The following is a 21,038-nucleotide window of genomic DNA, read 5'->3' as shown; positions in this document are numbered from 1 at the left end:
ATGTTATCATGACTCAGTACTGGTACCCCTTGCAGACAGTATAGACATGGTATCATGACTCAGTACTGGTACCTCTTGCAGACAGTATAGACATGTTATAATGACTCAGTACTGGTACCCCTTGCAGACAGTATAGACATGTTATCATGACTCAGTACTGGTACCCCTTGCAGACAGTATAGACATGTTATCATGACTCAGTACTAGTACCCCTTGCAGACAGTATAGACATGTTATCATGACTCAGTACTAGTACCCCTTGCAGACAGTATAGACATGTTATCATGACTCAGTACTAGTACCCCTTGCAGACAGTATAGACATGTTATCATGACTCAGTACTGGTACCCCTTGCAGACAGTATAGACATGTTATCATGACTCAGTACTAGTACCCCTTGCAGACAGTAGAGACATGTTATCATGACTCAGTACTAGTACCCCTTGCAGACAGTATAGACATGTTATCATGACTCAGTACTGGTACCCCTTGCAGACAGTATAGACATGTTATCATGACTCAGTACTGGTACCCCTTGCAGACAGTATAGACATGTTATCATGACTCAGTACTAGTACCCCTTGCAGACAGTATAGACTGGTTATCATTACTCAGTACTGGTACCCCTTGCAGACAGTAGAGACATGTTATCATGACTCAGTACTAGTACCCCTTGCAGACAGTATAGACATGTTATCATGACTCAGTACTAGTACCCCTTGCAGACAGTAGAGACATGTTATCATGACTCAGTACTAGTACCCCTTGCAGACAGTAGAGACATGTTATCATGACTCAGTACTAGTACCCCTTGCAGACAGTATAGACATGTTATCATGACTCAGTACTAGTACCCCTTGCAGACAGTATAGACATGTTATCATGACTCAGTACTGGTACCCCTTGCAGACAGTATAGACTGGTTATCATTACTCAGTACTGGTACCCCTTGCAGACAGTATAGACATGTTATCATGACTCAGTACTAGTACCCTTGCAGACAGTATAGACATGTTATCATGACTCAGTACTAGTACCCCTTGCAGACAGTATAGACATGTTATCATGACTCAGTACTGGTACCCCTTGCAGACAGTATAGACATGTTATCATGACTCAGTACTGGTACCCCTTGCAGACAGTATAGACATGTTATCATGACTCAGTACTAGTACCCCTTGCAGACAGTATAGACATGTTATCATGACTCAGTACTGGTACCCCTTGCAGACAGTATAGACATGGTTATCATTACTCAGTACTAGTACCCCTTGCAGACAGTATAGACATGTTATCATGACTCAGTACTGGTACCCCTTGCAGACAGTATAGACATGGTTATCATGACTCAGTACTGGTACCCCTTGCAGACAGTATAGACATGTTATCATGACTCAGTACTGGTACCCCTTGCAGACAGTAGAGACATGTTATCATGACTCAGTACTGCCACCCCTTGCAGACAGTATAAACATGTTATCATGACTCAGTACTGCTACCCCTTGCAGACAGTATAGACATGTTATCATGACTCAGTACTGGTACCCCTTGCAGACAGTATAGACATGTTATCATGACTCAGTACTGGTACCCCTTGCAGACAGTATAGACATGTTATCATGACTCAGTACTGGTACCCCTTGCAGACAGTAGAGACATGTTATCATGACTCAGTACTGGTACCCCTTGCAGACAGTATAGACATGTTATCATGACTCAGTACTGGTACCCCTTGCAGACAGTATAGACATGTTATCATGACTCAGTACTGCTACCCCTTGCAGACAGTATAGACATGTTATCATGACTCAGTACTGGTACCCCTTGCAGACAGTAGAGACATGTTATCATGACTCAGTACTGGTACCCCTTGCAGACAGTATAGACATGTTATCATGACTCAGTACTGGTACCCCTTGCAGACAGTAGAGACATGTTATCATGACTCAGTACTGGTACCCCTTGCAGACAGTATAGACATGTTATCATGACTCAGTACTGGTACCCCTTGCAGACAGTATAGACATGTTATCATGACTCAGTACTGGTACCCCTTGCAGACAGTATAGACATGTTATCATGACTCAGTACTAGTACCCCTTGCAGACAGTATAGACATGTTATCATGACTCAGTACTGGTACCCCTTGCAGACAGTATAGACATGTTATCATGACTCAGTACTGCTACCCCTTGCAGACAGTATAAACATGTTATCATGACTCAGTACTGGTACCCCTTGCAGACAGTAGAGACATGTTATCATGACTCAGTACTGCTACCCCTTGCAGACAGTATAGACATGTTATCATGACTCAGTACTGGTACCCCTTGCAGACAGTATAGACATGTTATCATGACTCAGTACTGCTACCCCTTGCAGACAGTATAGACATGTTATCATGACTCAGTACTAGTACCCCTTGCAGACAGTAGAGACATGTTATCATGACTCAGTACTGGTACCCCTTGCAGACAGTATAGACATGTTATCATGACTCAGTACTGGTACCCCTTGCAGACAGTATAGACATGTTATCATGACTCAGTACTAGTACCCCTTGCAGACAGTAGAGACATGTTATCATGACTCAGTACTGGTACCCCTTGCAGACAGTATAGACATGTTATCATGACTCAGTACTGGTACCCCTTGCAGACAGTATAGACATGTTATCATGACTCAGTACTGGTACCCTTGCAGACAGTATAGACATGTTATCATGACTCAGTACTGGTACCCCTTGCAGACAGTATAGACATGTTATCATGACTCAGTACTGGTACCCCTTGCAGACAGTATAGACATGTTATCATGACTCAGTACTAGTACCCCTTGCAGACAGTAGAGACATGTTATCATGACTCAGTACTGGTACCCCTTGCAGACAGTATAGACATGTTATCATGACTCAGTACTGGTACCCCTTGCAGACAGTATAGACATGTTATCATGACTCAGTACTGGTACCCCTTGCAGACAGTATAGACATGTTATCATGACTCAGTACTAGTACCCCTTGCAGACAGTATAGACATGTTATCATGACTCAGTACTGGTACCCCTTGCAGACAGTATAGACATGTTATCATGACTCAGTACTGGTACCCCTTGCAGACAGTATAGACATGTTATCATGACTCAGTACTGGTACCCCTTGCAGACAGTATAGACATGTTATCATGACTCAGTACTGGTACCCCTTGCAGACAGTATAGACATGTTATCATGACTCAGTACTGGTACCCCTTGCAGACAGTATAGACATGTTATCATGACTCAGTACTGGTACCCCTTGCAGACAGTATAGACATGTTATCATGACTCAGTACTGGTACCCCTTGCAGACAGTATAGACATGTTATCATGACTCAGTACTGGTACCCCTTGCAGACAGTAGAGACATGTTATCATGACTCAGTACTAGTACCCCTTGCAGACAGTATAGACATGTTATCATGACTCAGTACTGGTACCCCTTGCAGACAGTATAGACATGTTATCATGACTCAGTACTGGTACCCCTTGCAGACAGTATAGACATGTTATCATGACTCAGTACTGGTACCCCTTGCAGACAGTATAGACATGTTATCATGACTCAGTACTGGTACTCCTTGCAGACAGTATAGACATGTTATCATGACTCAGTACTGGTACCCTTGCAGACAGTATAGACATGTTATCATGACTCAGTACTGGTACCCCTTGCAGACAGTATAGACATGTTATCATGACTCAGTACTGGTACCCCTTGCAGACAGTATAGACATGTTATCATGACTCAGTACTGGTACCCCTTGCAGACAGTATAGACATGTTATCATGACTCAGTACTGGTACCCCTTGCAGACAGTAGAGACATGTTATCATGACTCAGTACTGGTACCCCTTGCAGACAGTATAGACATGTTATCATGACTCAGTACTGGTACCCCTTGCAGACAGTATAGACATGTTATCATGACTCAGTACTGGTACCCCTTGCAGACAGTATAGACATGTTATCATGACTCAGTACTGGTACCCTTGCAGACAGTATAGACATGTTATCATGACTCAGTACTAGTACCCCTTGCAGACAGTATAGACATGTTATCATGACTCAGTACTGGTACCCCTTGCAGACAGTAGAGACATGTTATCATGACTCAGTACTGGTACCCCTTGCAGACAGTATAGACATGTTATCATGACTCAGTACTAGTACCCCTTGCAGACAGTATAGACATGTTATCATGACTCAGTACTAGTACCCTTGCAGACAGTATAGACATGTTATCATGACTCAGTACTAGTACCCCTTGCAGACAGTATAGACATGTTATCATGACTCAGTACTAGTACCCCTTGCAGACAGTATAGACATGTTATCATGACTCAGTACTAGTACCCCTTGCAGACAGTATAGACATGTTATCATGACTCAGTACTAGTACCCCTTGCAGACAGTATAGACATGTTATCATGACTCAGTACTAGTACCCCTTGCAGACAGTATAGACATGTTATCATGACTCAGTACTGGTACCCCTTGCAGACAGTATAGACATGTTATCATGACTCAGTACTAGTACCCCTTGCAGACAGTATAGACATGTTATCATGACTCAGTACTAGTACCCCTTGCAGACAGTATAGACATGTTATCATGACTCAGTACTGGTACCCCTTGCAGACAGTATAGACATGTTATCATGACTCAGTACTGGTACCCCTTGCAGACAGTATAGACATGTTATCATGACTCAGTACTGGTACCCCTTGCAGACAGTATAGACATGTTATCATGACTCAGTACTGGTACCCTTGCAGACAGTATAGACATGTTATCATGACTCAGTACTAGTACCCCTTGCAGACAGTATAGACATGTTATCATGACTCAGTACTGGTACTCCTTGCAGACAGTAGAGACATGTTATAATGACTCAGTACTGGTACCCCTTGCAGACAGTATAGACATGTTATCATGACTCAGTACTGGTACCCCTTGCAGACAGTATAGACATGTTATCATGACTCAGTACTAGTACCCCTTGCAGACAGTAGAGACATGTTATCATGACTCAGTACTAGTACCCCTTGCAGACAGTATAGACATGTTATCATGACTCAGTACTAGTACCCCTTGCAGACAGTATAGACATGTTATCATGACTCAGTACTAGTACCCCTTGCAGACAGTATAGACATGTTATCATGACTCAGTACTAGTACCCCTTGCAGACAGTAGAGACATGTTATCATGACTCAGTACTGGTACCCCTTGCAGACAGTATAGACATGTTATCATGACTCAGTACTGGTACCCCTTGCAGACAGTATAGACATGTTATCATGACTCAGTACTGGTACCCCTTGCAGACAGTATAGACATGTTATCATGACTCAGTACTAGTACCCCTTGCAGACAGTATAGACATGTTATCATGACTCAGTACTGGTACCCCTTGCAGACAGTAGAGACATGTTATCATGACTCAGTACTAGTACCCCTTGCAGACAGTATAGACATGTTATCATGACTCAGTACTGGTACCCCTTGCAGACAGTAGAGACATGTTATCATGACTCAGTACTAGTACCCCTTGCAGACAGTATAGACATGTTATCATGACTCAGTACTGGTACCCCTTGCAGACAGTAGAGACATGTTATCATGACTCAGTACTGGTACCCCTTGCAGACAGTATAGACATGTTATCATGACTCAGTACTAGTACCCCTTGCAGACAGTAGAGACATGTTATCATGACTCAGTACTAGTACCCCTTGCAGACAGTATAGACATGTTATCATGACTCAGTACTGGTACCCCTTGCAGACAGTATAGACATGTTATCATGACTCAGTACTGGTACCCCTTGCAGACAGTATAGACATGTTATCATGACTCAGTACTGGTACCCCTTGCAGACAGTATAGACATGTTATCATGACTCAGTACTAGTACCCCTTGCAGACAGTAGAGACATGTTATCATGACTCAGTACTAGTACCCCTTGCAGACAGTATAGACATGTTATCATGACTCAGTACTGGTACCCCTTGCAGACAGTATAGACATGTTATCATGACTCAGTACTGGTACCCCTTGCAGACAGTATAGACATGTTATCATGACTCAGTACTGGTACCCCTTGCAGACAGTATAGACATGTTATCATGACTCAGTACTGGTACCCCTTGCAGACAGTATAGACATGTTATCATGACTCAGTACTGGTACCCCTTGCAGACAGTATAGACATGTTATCATGACTCAGTACTGGTACCCCTTGCAGACAGTATAGACATGTTATCATGACTCAGTACTAGTACCCCTTGCAGACAGTATAGACATGTTATCATGACTCAGTACTGCTACCCCTTGCAGACAGTATAGACATGTTATCATGACTCAGTACTAGTACCCCTTGCAGACAGTATAGACATGTTATCATGACTCAGTACTGGTACCCCTTGCAGACAGTATAGACATGTTATCATGACTCAGTACTGGTACCCTTGCAGACAGTATAGACATGTTATCATGACTCAGTACTGGTACCCCTTGCAGACAGTATAGACATGTTATCATGACTCAGTACTGGTACCCCTTGCAGACAGTATAGACATGTTATCATGAATCAGTACTGGTACTCCTTGCAGACAGTATAGACATGTTATCATGACTCAGTACTGGTACCCCTTGCAGACAGTATAGACATGTTATCATGACTCAGTACTGGTACTCCTTGCAGACAGTATAGACATGTTATCATGACTCAGTACTGGTACTCCTTGCAGACAGTATAGACATGTTATCATGACTCAGTACTGGTACCCCTTGCAGACAGTATAGACATGTTATCATGACTCAGTACTAGTACCCCTTGCAGACAGTATAGACATGTTATCATGACTCAGTACTGGTACCCCTTGCAGACAGTATAGACATGTTATCATGACTCAGTACTGGTACTCCTTGCAGACAGTATAGACATGTTATCATGACTCAGTACTAGTACCCCTTGCAGACAGTATAGACATGTTATCATGACTCAGTACTGGTACCCCTTGCAGACAGTATAGACATGTTATCATGACTCAGTACTAGTACCCCTTGCAGACAGTATAGACATGTTATCATGACTCAGTACTAGTACCCCTTGCAGACAGTATAGACATGTTATCATGACTCAGTACTAGTACCCCTTGCAGACAGTATAGACATGTTATCATGACTCAGTACTGGTACCCCTTGCAGACAGTATAGACATGTTATCATGACTCAGTACTAGTACCCCTTGCAGACAGTATAGACATGTTATAATGACTCAGTACTAGTACCCTTGCAGACAGTATAGACATGTTATAATGACTCAGTACTGGTACCCCTTGCAGACAGTAGAGACATGTTATCATGACTCAGTACTAGTACTCCTTGCAGACAGTATAGACATGTTATCATGACTCAGTACTAGTACCCCTTGCAGACAGTATAGACATGTTATCATGACTCAGTACTGGTACCCCTTGCAGACAGTATAGACATGTTATCATGACTCAGTACTAGTACCCCTTGCAGACAGTATAGACATGTTATCATGACTCAGTACTGGTACCCCTTGCAGACAGTAGAGACATGTTATCATGACTCAGTACTAGTACCCCTTGCAGACAGTAGAGACATGTTATCATGACTCAGTACTAGTACCCCTTGCAGACAGTATAGACATGTTATCATGACTCAGTACTAGTACCCCTTGCAGACAGTATAGACATGTTATCATGACTCAGTACTAGTACCCCTTGCAGACAGTATAGACATGTTATCATGACTCAGTACTAGTACCCCTTGCAGACAGTATAGACATGTTATCATGACTCAGTACTAGTACCCCTTGCAGACAGTATAGACATGTTATCATGACTCAGTACTAGTACCCCTTGCAGACAGTATAGACATGTTATCATGACTCAGTACTGGTACCCCTTGCAGACAGTATAGACATGTTATCATGACTCAGTACTGCTACCCCTTGCAGACAGTAGAGACATGTTATCATGACTCAGTACTAGTACCCCTTGCAGACAGTAGAGACATGTTATCATGACTCAGTACTAGTACCCCTTGCAGACAGTATAGACATGTTATAATGACTCAGTACTGGTACCCCTTGCAGACAGTATAGACATGTTATCATGACTCAGTACTGGTACCCCTTGCAGACAGTATAGACATGTTATCATGACTCAGTACTGGTACCCCTTGCAGACAGTATAGACATGTTATCATGACTCAGTACTGGTACCCCTTGCAGACAGTATAGACATGTTATCATGACTCAGTACTAGTACCCCTTGCAGACAGTATAGACATGTTATCATGACTCAGTACTAGTACCCCTTGCAGACAGTATAGACATGTTATCATGACTCAGTACTAGTACCCCTTGCAGACAGTAGAGACATGTTATCATGACTCAGTACTGGTACCCCTTGCAGACAGTATAGACATGTTATCATGACTCAGTACTGGTACCCCTTGCAGACAGTATAAACATGTTATAATGACTCAGTACTAGTGTTATTTCTCTCCTGTCTTTATCTCTGTATTGAGGGGAAGGACCTGTATGTATTTTACACCTGTTGATTACAAAGCAGGTGACAAGTTACATTGTATTTGACTTAATAAAGGCTTTTTAACTGCAGCTACTTGGTCAGAGTGTCTTGGTATATTTCAGACGGTCTGTATCTGTATCTTACATGTTTAGCCTCCTATCTTTACATCACGTCACATGTTATTTGTCACGTAAACATGGTTAGCAGATGTCAATGTCAATGCGAGTGTAGCGAAATGCTTGTAAAAAAATATACAAAAATATAACAATGTAAGAAATTATACATTAAAAAAAACAAAATACTGCACAGTTTCCTAAGGACCTGAAGCGAGGCGACCATGTCTGTCAAAACGTCATCTGATTATCAATGCTGACGTTATGCTGTATGATGTCTGGGATGTGAATCTCATTTAGTTTTTTCTTCTTTTTTGCCCGGGCAGGGAGAGGGGATGACATCTGGACCCAGAGGATCACGAGGGCCAAAGGTAGAAAAACAACTCCTATGGTGGGGAAGAGGGCCAAAAACAGGCTGGCAGCCCCCATGGTGGGGGAACAGGGCCAAAACAGGCTGTTCCCCATGGTGGAGGAACAGGGCCAAAACAGACTGTTCCCCATGGTGGGGGAACAGGGCCAAAACAGGCTGGCAGCCCCCATGGTGGGGGAAGAGGGCCAAAACAGACAGGCAGCCCCCATGGTGGGGGAACAGGGCCAAAACAGGCTGGCAGCCCCCCATGGTGGGGGAACAGGGCCAAAACAGGCTGTTCCCCCCATGGTGGAGGAAGAGGGCCAAAACAGACAGGCAGCCCCCCATGGTGGGGGAACAGGGCCAAAACAGGCTGTTCCCCCATGGTGGAGGAACAGGGCCAAAACAGACTGTTCCCCCTATGGTGGAGGAAGAGGGCCAAAACAGACAGGCAGTCCCCCATGGTGGGGGGACAGGGCCAAAACAGGCTGTTCCCCCATGGTGGAGGAACAGGGCCAAAACAGACAGGCAGCCCCCCATGGTGGGGGAACAGGGCCAAAACAGGCTGGCAGCCCCCCATGGTGGGGGAAGAGGGCCAAAACAGGCTGGCAGCCCCCATGGTGGAGGAACAGGGCCAAAACAGGCTGGCAGCCCCCATGGTGGGGGAAGAGGGCCAAAACAGACAGGCAGCCCCCCATGGTGGGGGGACAGGGCCAAAACAGGCTGTTCTCCCATGGTGGAGGAACAGGGCCAAAACAGACAGGCAGTCCCCCATGGTGGGGGAAGAGGGACAAAACAGACAGGCAGCCCTCCATGGTGGGGGAAGAGGGACAAAACAGACAGGCAGCCCTCCATGGTGGGGGAAGAGGGACAAAACAGACAGGCAGCCCCCCATGGTGGGGGAAGAGGGACAAAACAGACAGGCAGACCACCCAGGGTTAGCACAATCTGGACTTTTTATTCTCTAGCTAGATGACGGATATTTCCTCTGGCTATGCTGATCCACATTAGAAAACATCTGAAGGATGACTAGTTCTTCTAATACCTCACATCAACCCAGTTCATCCACTTCTCTCTGCAGTTACTGTAGTGTAAGTCTGTCAGGTGGCATTCATAATTCACGGATGTCAAGGATCTGAAACACGGGTCCTGTTACAGCCAGGGAACTCTCCTTTTATTGAGCTGGGTCCCAAATGGCACCCTCTTCCCTTTAACAGTCATCAAAATGAGTTCCCTGTTCCCCCCTCTCTTCCCTATAACAGTCATCAAAATGAGTTCCCTGTTCCCCCTCTCTTCCCTTTAACAGTCATCAAAATGAGTTCCCTGTTCCCCCTCTCTTCCCTTTAACAGTCATCAAAATGAGTTCCCTGTTCCCCCCCCCTCTTCCCTTTAACAGTCATCATAATGAGTTCCCTGTTCTCCCCTCTCTTCCCTTTAACAGTCATCATAATGAGTTCCCATGTTCTCCCCTCTCTTCCCTTTAACAGTCATCATAATGAGTTCCCTGTTCCCCCTCTCTTCCCTTTAACAGTCATCAAAATGAGTTCCCTGTTCCCCCTCTCTTCCCTTTAACAGTCATCAAAATGAGTTCCCTGTTCTCCCCTCTCTTCCCTTTAACAGTCATCAAAATGAGTTCCCTGTTCCCCCTCTCTTCCCTTTAACAGTCATCATAATGAGTTCCCTGTTCCCCCTCTCTTCCCTTTAACAGTCATCAAAATGAGTTCCCTGTTCCCCCCTCTCTTCCCTTTAACAGTCATCAAAATGAGTTCCCTGTTCCCCCTCTCTTCCCTTTAACAGTCATCATAATGAGTTCCCTGTTCCCCCTCTCTTCCCTTTAACAGTCATCATTATGAGTTCCCTGTTCTCCCCTCTCTTCCCTTTAACAGTCATCATAATGAGTTCCCATGTTCTCCCCTCTCTTCCCTTTAACAGTCATCATAATGAGTTCCCTGTTCCCCCATAATCTCTTCCCTTTAACAGTCATCAAAATGAGTTCCCTGTTCCCCCTCTCTTCCCTTTAACAGTCATCATTATGAGTTCCCTGTTCCCCCTCTCTTCCCTTTAACAGTCATCATAATGAGTTCCCTGTTCCCCCTCTCTTCCCTTTAACAGTCATCATAATGAGTTCCCTGTTCCCCCTCTCTCCCTTTAACAGTCATCATAATGAGTTCCCTGTTCCCCCTCTCTTCCCTTTAACAGTCATCATAATGAGTTCCCTGTTCCCCCTCTCTTCCCTTTAACAGTCATCATAATGAGTTCCCTGTTCCCCCTCTCCTCCCTTTAACAGTCATCAAAATGAGTTCCCTGTTCCCCCTCTCTTCCCTTTAACAGTCATCAAAATGAGTTCCCTGTTCTCCCCTCTCTTCCCTTTAACAGTCATCAAAATTAGTTCCCTGTTCCCCCCTCTCTTCCCTTTAACAGTCATCATAATGAGTTCCCTGTTCTCCCCTCTCTTCCCTTTAACAGTCATCATAATGAGTTCCCTGTTCCCCCTCTCTTCCCTTTAACAGTCATCAAAATGAGTTCCCTGTTCCCCCCTCTCTTCCCTTTAACAGTCATCAAAATGAGTTCCCTGTTCTCCCCTCTCTTCCCTTTAACAGTCATCATAATGAGTTCCCTGTTCCCCCTCTCTTCCCTTTAACAGTCATCAAAATGAGTTCCCTGTTCTCCCCTCTCTTCCCTTTAACAGTCATCAAAATGAGTTCCCTGTTCCCCCTCTCTTCCCTTTAACAGTCATCAAAATGAGTTCCCTGTTCTCCCCTCTCTTCCCTTTAACAGTCATCAAAATGAGTTCCCTGTTCCCCCTCTCTTCCCTTTAACAGTCATCAAAATGAGTTCCCTGTTCCCCCTCTCTTCCCTTTAACAGTCATCAAAATGAGTTCCCTGTTCCCCCTCTCTTCCCTTTAACAGTCATCATAATGAGTTCCCTGTTCCCCCTCTCTTCCCAAAATGAGTTCCCTTTAACAGTCATCATAATGAGTTCCCTGTTCCCCCTCTCTTCCCTTTAACAGTCATCATAATGAGTTCCCTGTTCCCCCTCTCTTCCCTTTAACAGTCATCATAATGAGTTCCTGTTCCCCCTCTCTTCCCTTTAACAGTCATCAAAATGAGTTCCCTGTTCCCCCTCTCTTCCCTTTAACAGTCATCAAAATGAGTTCCCTGTTCCCCCTCTCTTCCCTTTAACAGTCATCATAATGAGTTCCCTGTTCCCCCTCTCTTCCCTTTAACAGTCATCAAAATGAGTTCCCTGTTCCCCCTCTCTTCCCTTTAACAGTCATCATAATGAGTTCCCTGTTCCCCCTCTCTTCCCTTTAACAGTCATCAAAATGAGTTCCCTGTTCCCCCTCTCTTCCCTTTAACAGTCATCATAATGAGTTCCCTGTTCCCCCTCTCTTCCCTTTAACAGTCATCAAAATGAGTTCCCTGTTCCCCCTCTCTTCCCTTTAACAGTCATCATAATGAGTTCCCTGTTCTCCCTCTCTTCCCTTTAACAGTCATCAAAATGAGTTCCCTGTTCCCCCTCTCTTCCCTTTAACAGTCATCAAAATGAGTTCCCTGTTCCCCCCTCTCTTCCCTTTAACAGTCATCAAAATGAGTTCCCTGTTCCCCCTCTCTTCCCTTTAACAGTCATCAAAATGAGTTCCCTGTTCCCCCTCTCTTCCCTTTAACAGTCATCAAAATGAGTTCCCTGTTCTCCCCTCTCTTCCCTTTAACAGTCATCAAAATTAGTTCCCTGTTCCCCCTCTCTTCCCTTTAACAGTCATCATAATGAGTTCCCTGTTCTCCCCTCTCTTCCCTTTAACAGTCATCAAAATGAGTTCCCTGTTCCCCCTCTCTTCCCTTTAACAGTCATCAAAATGAGTTCCTGTTCTCTCTTCCCTTTAACAGTCATCAAAATGAGTTCCCTGTTCCCCCTCTCTTCCCTTTAACAGTCATCAAAATGAGTTCCCTGTTCCCCCTCTCTTCCCTTTAACAGTCATCAAAATGAGTTCCCTGTTCCCCCTCTCTTCCCTTTAACAGTCATCAAAATGAGTTCCCTGTTCAAAATGAGTTCCCCCCCCTCTCTTCCCTTTAACAGTCATCAAAATGAGTTCCCTGTTCCCCCTCCCCCTTTAACAGTCTCTTTCCCTTTAACAGTCATCAAAATGAGTTCCCTGTTCCCCCTCTCTTCCCTTTAACAGTCATCAAAATGAGTTCCCTGTTCCCCCTCTCTTCCCTTTAACAGTCATCAAAATGAGTTCCCTGTTCCCCCTCTCTTCCCTTTAACAGTCATCAAAATGAGTTCCCTGTTCTCCCCCCCTCTCTTCCCTTTAACAGTCATCAAAATGAGTTCCCTGTTCCCCCTCTCTTCCCTTTAACAGTCATCAAAATGAGTTCCCTGTTCCCCCTCTCTTCCCTTTAACAGTCATCAAAATGAGTTCCCTGTTCCCCCTCTCTTCCCTTTAACAGTCATCATAATGAGTTCCCTGTTCCCCCTCTCTTCCCTTTAACAGTCATCAAAATGAGTTCCCTGTTCCCCCTCTCTTCCCTTTAACAGTCATCAAAATGAGTTCCCTGTTCCCCCTCTCTTCCCTTTAACAGTCATCAAAATGAGTTCCCTGTTCCCCCTCTCTTCCCTTTAACAGTCATCAAAATGAGTTCCCTGTTCCCCCTCTTCTCTTCCCTTTAACAGTCATCAAAATGAGTTCCCTGTTCCCCCTCTCTTCCCTTTAACAGTCATCAAAATGAGTTCCCTGTTCCCCCTCTCTTCCCTTTAACAGTCATCATAATGAGTTCCCTGTTCCCCCTCTCTTCCCTTTAACAGTCATCAAAATGAGTTCCCTGTTCCCCCTCTCTTCCCTTTAACAGTCATCAAAATGAGTTCCCTGTTCCCCCTCTCTTCCCTTTAACAGTCATCAAAATGAGTTCCCTGTTCCCCCTCTCTTCCCTTTAACAGTCATCAAAATGAGTTCCCTGTTCCCCCTCTCTTCCATCAAAATTAACAGTCATCAAAATGAGTTCCCTGTTCCCCCTCTCTTCCCTTTAACAGTCATCAAAATGAGTTCCCTGTTCCCCCTCTCTTCCCTTTAACAGTCATCAAAATGAGTTCCCTGTTCCCCCCTCTCTTCCCTTTAACAGTCATCAAAATGAGTTCCCTGTTCCCCCTCTCTTCCCTTTAACAGTCATCATAATGAGTTCCCTGTTCCCCCTCTCTTCCCTTTAACAGTCATCAAAATGAGTTCCCTGTTCCCCCTCTCTTCCCTTTAACAGTCATCAAAATGAGTTCCCTGTTCCCCCTCTCTTCCCTTTAACAGTCATCAAAATGAGTTCCCTGTTCCCCCTCTCTTCCCTTTAACAGTCATCAAAATGAGTTCCCTGTTCCCCCCTCTCTTCCCTTTAACAGTCATCAAAATGAGTTCCCTGTTCCCCCTCTCTTCCCTTTAACAGTCATCATAATGAGTTCCCTGTTCTCCCCTCTCTTCCCTTTAACAGTCATCAAAATGAGTTCCCTGTTCCCCCTCTCTTCCCTTTAACAGTCATCAGAGTTCCCTGTTCCCCCTCTCTTCCCTTTAACAGTCATCAAAATGAGTTCCCTGTTCCCCCCTCTCTTCCCTTTAACAGTCATCAAAATGAGTTCCCTGTTCTCCCCTCTCTTCCCTTTAACAGTCATCAAAATGAGTTCCCTGTTCCCCCTCTCTTCCCTTTAACAGTCATCAAAATGAGTTCCCTGTTCCCCCTCTCTTCCCTTTAACAGTCATCAAAATGAGTTCCCTGTTCCCCCCCCTCTCTTCCCTTTAACAGTCATCAAAATGAGTTCCCTGTTCCCCCTCTCTTCCCTTTAACAGTCATCAAAATGAGTTCCCTGTTCCCCCTCTCTTCCCTTTAACAGTCATCAAAATGAGTTCCCTGTTCCCCCTCTCTTCCCTTTAACAGTCATCAAAATGAGTTCCCTGTTCCCCCTCTCTTCCCTTTAACAGTCATCAAAATGAGTTCCCTGTTCCCCCTCTCTTCCCTTTAACAGTCATCAAAATGAGTTCCCTGTTCCCCCTCTCTTCCCTTTAACAGTCATCAAATGAGTTCCCTGTTCCCCCTCTCTTCCCTTTAACAGTCATCAAAATGAGTTCCCTGTTCCCCCTCTCTTCCCTTTAACAGTCATCAAAATGAGTTCCCTGTTCCCCCTCTCTTCCCTTTAACAGTCATCAAAATGAGTTCCTGTTCCCCCTCTCTTCCCTTTAACAGTCATCAAAATGAGTTCCCTGTTCCCCCTCTCTTCCCCCTTTAACAGTCATCAAAATGAGTTCCCTGTTCCCCCTCTCTTCCCTTTAACAGTCATCAAAATGAGTTCCCTGTTCCCCCTCTCTTCCCTTTAACAGTCATCATAATGAGTTCCCTGTTCCCCCTCTCTTCCCTTTAACAGTCATCAAAATGAGTTCCCTGTTCCCCCTTCCTCTTCCCTTTAACAGTCATCAAAATGAGTTCCCTGTTCCCCCTCTCTTCCCTTTAACAGTCATCAAAATGAGTTCCTGTTCCCCCTCTCTTCCCTTTAACAGTCATCAAAATGAGTTCCCTGTTCCCCCTCCCCTCTCTTCCCCTTTAACAGTCATCAAAATGAGTTCCCTGTTCCCCCTCTCTTCCCTTTAACAGTCATCAAAATGAGTTCCCTGTTCCCCCTCTCTTCCCTTTAACAGTCATCAAAATGAGTTCCCTGTTCCCCCCCCCCTTCCCTTTAACAGTCATCAAAATGAGTTCCCTTTTCCCCCTCTCTTCCCTTTAACAGTCATCAAAATGAGTTCCCTGTTCCCCCTCTCTTCCCTTTAACAGTCATCAAATGAGTTCCCTGTTCCCCCTCTCTTCCCTTTAACAGTCATCAAAATGAGTTCCCCCTTCCCTTTAACAGTCATCCCCTCTCTTCCCTTTAACAGTCATCAAAATGAGTTCCCTGTTCCCCCCTCTCTTCCCTTTAACAGTCATCAAAATGAGTTCCCTGTTCCCCCTCTCTTCCCTTTAACAGTCATCAAAATGAGTTCCCTGTTCCCCCTCTCTTCCCTTTAACAGTCATCAAATGAGTTCCCTGTTCCCCCTCTCTTCCCTTTAACAGTCATCAAAATGAGTTCCCTGTTCCCCTCTCTTCCCTTTAACAGTCATCAAAATGAGTTCCTGTTCCCCCTCTCTTCCCTTTAACAGTCATCAAAATGAGTTCCCTGTTCCCCCTCTCTTCCCTTTAACAGTCATCAAATGAGTTCCCTGTTCCCCCTCTCTTCCCTTTAACAGTCATCAAAATGAGTTCCCTGTTCCCCCTCTCTTCCCTTTAACAGTCATCAAAATGAGTTCCCTGTTCCCCCTCTCTTCCCTTTAACAGTCATCAAAATGAGTTCCCTGTTCCCCCTCTCTTCCCTTTAACAGTCATCAAAATGAGTTCCCTGTTCCCCCTCTCTTCCCTTTAACAGTCATCAAATGAGTTCCCTGTTCTCCCCTCTCTTCCCTTTAACAGTCATCAAAATGAGTTCCCTGTTCCCCCTCTCTTCCTTTAACAGTCATCAAAATGAGTTCCCTGTTCCCCCTCTCTTCCCTTTAACAGTCATCAAAATGAGTTCCCTGTTCCCCCTCTCTTCCCTTTAACAGTCATCAAAATGAGTTCCCTGTTCCCCCCTCTCTTCCCTTTAACAGTCATCAAAATGAGTTCCCTGTTCCCCCTCTCTTCCCTTTAACAGTCATCAAAATGAGTTCCCTGTTCCCCCTCTCTTCCCTTTAACAGTCATCAAAATGAGTTCCCTGTTCCCCCTCTCTTCCCTTTAACAGTCATCAAAATGAGTTCCCTGTTCCCCCTCTCTTCCCTTTAACAGTCATCAAAATGAGTTCCCTGTTCCCCCTCTCTTCCCTTTAACAGTCATCAAAATGAGTTCCCTGTTCCCCCTCTCTTCCCTTTAACAGTCATCAAAATGAGTTCCCTGTTCCCCCTCTCTTCCCTTTAACAGTCATCAAAATGAGTTCCCTGTTCCCCCTCTCTTCCCTTTAACAGTCATCAAAATGAGTTCCCTGTTCCCCCTCTCTTCCCTTTAACAGTCATCAAAATGAGTTCCCTGTTCCCCCTCTCTTCCCTTTAACAGTCATCAAATGAGTTCCCTGTTCCCCCTCTCTTCCCTTTAACAGTCATCAAAATGAGTTCCCTGTTCCCCCTCTCTTCCCTTTAACAGTCATCAAAATGAGTTCCCTGTTCCCCCTCTCTTCCCTTTAACAGTCATCAAAATGAGTTCCCTGTTCCCCCTCTCTTCCCTTTAACAGTCATCAAAATGAGTTCCCTGTTCCCCCCTCTCTTCCCTTTAACAGTCATCAAAATGAGTTCCCTGTTCCCCCTCTCTTCCCTTTAACAGTCTCTTCCCCCCTTAAACAGTCATCAAAAAGAGTTCCCTGTTCCCCCTCTCTTCCCTTTAACAGTCATCAAAATGAGTTCCCTGTTCTCCTTCCCTTTAACAGTCTTCCCTTTTCCCTTTAACAGTCATCAAAATGAGTTCCCTGTTCCCCCTCTCTTCCCTTTAACAGTCATCAAAATGAGTTCCCTGTTCCCCCTCTCTTCCCTTTAACAGTCATCAAAATTCCTGAGTTCCCCTGTTCCCCCTCTCTTCCCTTTAACAGTCATCAAAATGAGTTCCCTGTTCCCCCTCTCTTCCCTTTAACAGTCATCAAAATGAGTTCCCTGTTCCCCCTCTCTTCCCTTTTAACAGTCATCAAAATGAGTTCCCTGTTCTCCCCTCTCTTCCCTTTAACAGTCATCAAAATGAGTTCCCTGTTCCCCCTCTCTTCCCTTTAACAGTCATCAAAATGAGTTCCCTGTTCCCCCTCTCTTCCTTTAACAGTCATCAAAATGAGTTCCCTGTTCTCCCCTCTCTTCCCTTTAACAGTCATCAAAATGAGTTCCCTGTTCCCCCTCTCTTCCCTTTAACAGTCATCAAAAGTGAGTTCCCCTGTTCCCCCTCTCTTCCCTTTAACAGTCATCAAAATGAGTTCCCTGTTCCCCCTCTCTTCCCTTTAACAGTCATCAAAATTCCCTGAGTTCCCTGTTCCCCCTCTCTTCCCTTTAACAGTCATCAAATGAGTTCCCTGTTCCCCCTCTCTTCCCTTTAACAGTCATCAAAATGAGTTCCCTGTTCCCCCTCTCTTCCCTTTAACAGTCATCAAAATGAGTTCCCTGTTCCCCCTCTCTTCCCTTTAACAGTCATCAAAATGAGTTCCCTGTTCCCCCCTCTCTTCCCTTTAACAGTCATCAAAATGAGTTCCCTGTTCCCCCTCTCTTCCCTTTAACAGTCATCAAAATGAGTTCCCTGTTCCCCCTCTCTTCCCTTTAACAGTCATCAAAATGAGTTCCTGTTCCCCCTCTCTTCCCTTTAACAGTCATCAAAATGAGTTCCCTGTTCCCCCTCTCTTCCCTTTAACAGTCATCAAAATGTCCTGTTCCCCCTCTCTTCCCTCAAAATGAGTTCCCTGTTCCCCCTCTCTTCCCTTTAACAGTCATCAAAATGAGTTCCCTGTTCCCCCTCTCTTCCCTTTAACAGTCATCAAAATGAGTTCCCTGTTCCCCCTCTCTTCCCTTTAACAGTCATCAAAATGAGTTCCCTGTTCCCCCTCTCTTCCCTTTAACAGTCATCAAAATGAGTTCCCTGTTCCCCCTCTCTTCCCTTTAACAGTCATCAAAATGAGTTCCCTGTTCCCCCTCTCTTCCCTTTAACAGTCATCAAAATGAGTTCCCTGTTCCCCCTCTCTTCCCTTTAACAGTCATCAAAATGAGTTCCCTGTTCCCCCTCTCTTCCCTTTAACAGTCATCAAAATGAGTTCCCTGTTCATCAAAATGAGTTCCCTGTTCCCCCTCTCTTCCTTTAACAGTCATCAAAATGAGTTCCCTGTTCCCCCTCTCTTCCCTTTAACAGTCATCAAAATGAGTTCCTGTTCCCCCTCTCTTCCCTTTAACAGTCATCAAAATGAGTTCCTGTTCCCCCTCTCTTCCCTTTAACAGTCATCAAAATGAGTTCCCTGTTCCCCCTCTCTTCCCTTTAACAGTCATCAAAATGAGTTCCCTGTTCCCCCTCTCTTCCCTTTAACAGTCATCAAAATGAGTTCCCTGTTCCCCCTCTCTTCCCTTTAACAGTCATCAAAATGAGTTCCCTGTTCCCCCTCTCTTCCCTTTAACAGTCATCAAAATGAGTTCCCTGTTCCCCCTCCTTTAACAGTCATCAAAATGAGTTCCCTGTTCCCCCTCTCTTCCCTTTAACAAAATGTCCCTGTTCCCCCTCTCTTCCCTTTAACAGTCAAAAATGAGTTCCCTGTTCCCCCTCTCTTCCCTTTAACAGTCATCAAAATGAGTTCCCTGTTCCCCCCTCTCTTCCCTTTAACAGTCATCAAAATGAGTTCCCTGTTCCCCCTCTCTTCCCTTTAACAGTCATCATAATGAGTTCCCTGTTCCCCCCTCTCTTCCCTTTAACAGTCATCAAAATGAGTTCCCTGTTCCCCCTCTCTTCCCTTTAACAGTCATCAAAATGAGTTCCCTGTTCCCCCCTCTCTTCCCTTTAACATTCATCAAAATGAGTTCCCTGTTCCCCCCTCTCCTCCCTGTCAGGGTGAGCGTGGCGTCCCTGGTGTACCAGGAGACCTAGGGGAGAAAGGAGAGCCCGGTCTGGGCGTTGAAGGACCTCCTGTGAGTACATGGCACTGGAACATTTCTCATTTGTCTCTTGTTCATAATTTATTGTCCGTTGACATTTTCACAAAGAAATGTTTTGCTTTTCAAACCAATCCTCCAGAGAATCCCAGCAGTTACAACCCCATCTCTCTAACCTGTAGTCTTCCAAACCAATCCTCCAGAGAATCCCAGCAGTTACAACCCCTTCTCTCTAACCTGTAGTCTTCCAAACCAATCCTCCAGAGAATCCCAGCAGTTACAACCCCTTCTCTCTAACCTGTAGTCTTCACAAAACCTTTCTGTTGGACACACACCTCTTTCAAACCAATCCTCCAGAGAATCCCAGCAGTTACAACCCCATTCTCTCTAACCTGTAGTCTTCACAAAACCTTTCTGTTGGACACACACCTCTTTCAAACCAATCCTCCAGAGAATCCCAGCAGTTACAACCCCATCTCTCTAACCTGTAGTCTTCACAAAACCTTTCTGTTGGACACACACCTCTTTCAAACCAATCCTCCAGAGAATCCCAGCAGTTACAACCCCTTCTCTCTAACCTGTAGTCTTCACAAAACCTTTCTGTTGGACACACACCTCTTTCAAACCAATCCTCCAGAGAATCCCAGCAGTTACAACCCCTTCTCTCTAACCTGTAGTCTTCACAAAACCTTTCTGTTGGACAACCCCTTCTTCCTAACCTTTCAAAACCAATCCTCCAGAGAATCCCAGCAGTTACAACCCCTTCTCTCTAACCTGTAGTCTTCACAAAACCTTTCTGTTGGACACACACTCTTTCAAACCAATCCTCCAGAGAATCCCAGCAGTTACAACCCCTTCTCTCTAACCTGTAGTCTTCACAAAACCTTTCTGTTGGACACACCTCTTTCAAACCAATCCTCCAGAGAATCCCAGCAGTTACAACCCTTCTCTCTAACCTGTAGTCTTCACAAAACCTTTCTGTTGGACACACACCTCTTTCAAACCAATCCTCCAGAGAATCCCAGCAGTTACAACCCCTTCTCTCTAACCTGTAGTCTTCACAAAACCTTTCTGTTGGACACACACCTCTTTCAAACCAATCCTCCAGAGAATCCCAGCAGTTACAACCCCTTCTCTCTAACCTGTAGTCTTCCAAACCAATCCTCCAGAGAATCCCAGCAGTTACAACCCCTTCTCTCTAACCTGTAGTCTTCCAAACCAATCCTCCAGAGAATCCCAGCAGTTACAACCCCTTCTCTCTAACCTGTAGTCTTCCAAACCAATCCTCCAGAGAATCCCAGCAGTTACAACCCCTTCTCTCTAACCTGTAGTCTTC

At 44.9% G+C, this 21,038-nt stretch overlaps 1 protein-coding gene and 1 long non-coding RNA gene across 3 annotated transcripts in view; one reads left to right on the top strand and one right to left on the bottom strand.

Annotated features, from left to right (window-relative positions):
* LOC127923234 (pulmonary surfactant-associated protein D-like) overlaps window positions 1-19,877 on the top strand; it is a gene marked incomplete at its 5' end in the record, with an annotated part of 45,560 nt that extends 25,683 nt beyond the window's left edge. The window contains 3 exons of the mRNA XM_052507210.1: window positions 9,050-9,094; window positions 19,661-19,738; window positions 19,845-19,877. Of these exons, the coding sequence (XP_052363170.1) occupies window positions 9,050-9,094; window positions 19,661-19,738; window positions 19,845-19,877 (156 nt within the window). The remainder of the gene's footprint in view (window positions 1-9,049; window positions 9,095-19,660; window positions 19,739-19,844) is intronic.
* Window positions 19,878-19,893: 16 nt separating this feature from the next.
* On the bottom strand, window positions 19,894-21,002 carry LOC127923235 (uncharacterized). Of its 2 annotated transcripts, none has more exons than XR_008113773.1 (3): window positions 20,677-21,002; window positions 20,188-20,391; window positions 19,894-19,939 (listed from the first exon to the last, which is right to left on the bottom strand). It is a non-coding gene; the product is annotated as an uncharacterized LOC127923235 (long non-coding RNA). The 2 variants fall into 2 exon arrangements; XR_008113774.1 differs by lacking the exon at window positions 19,894-19,939 and adding an exon at window positions 19,955-20,037 and having other exon boundaries at window positions 20,225-20,391.
* Window positions 21,003-21,038: the final 36 nt, after the last annotated feature.

Source organism: Oncorhynchus keta, unplaced genomic scaffold, assembly GCF_023373465.1.
Source record: "Oncorhynchus keta strain PuntledgeMale-10-30-2019 unplaced genomic scaffold, Oket_V2 Un_contig_28927_pilon_pilon, whole genome shotgun sequence".
NCBI lineage: Eukaryota > Metazoa > Chordata > Actinopteri > Salmoniformes > Salmonidae > Oncorhynchus > Oncorhynchus keta.
This window is presented reverse-complemented; position numbering and strand designations above follow the sequence as displayed.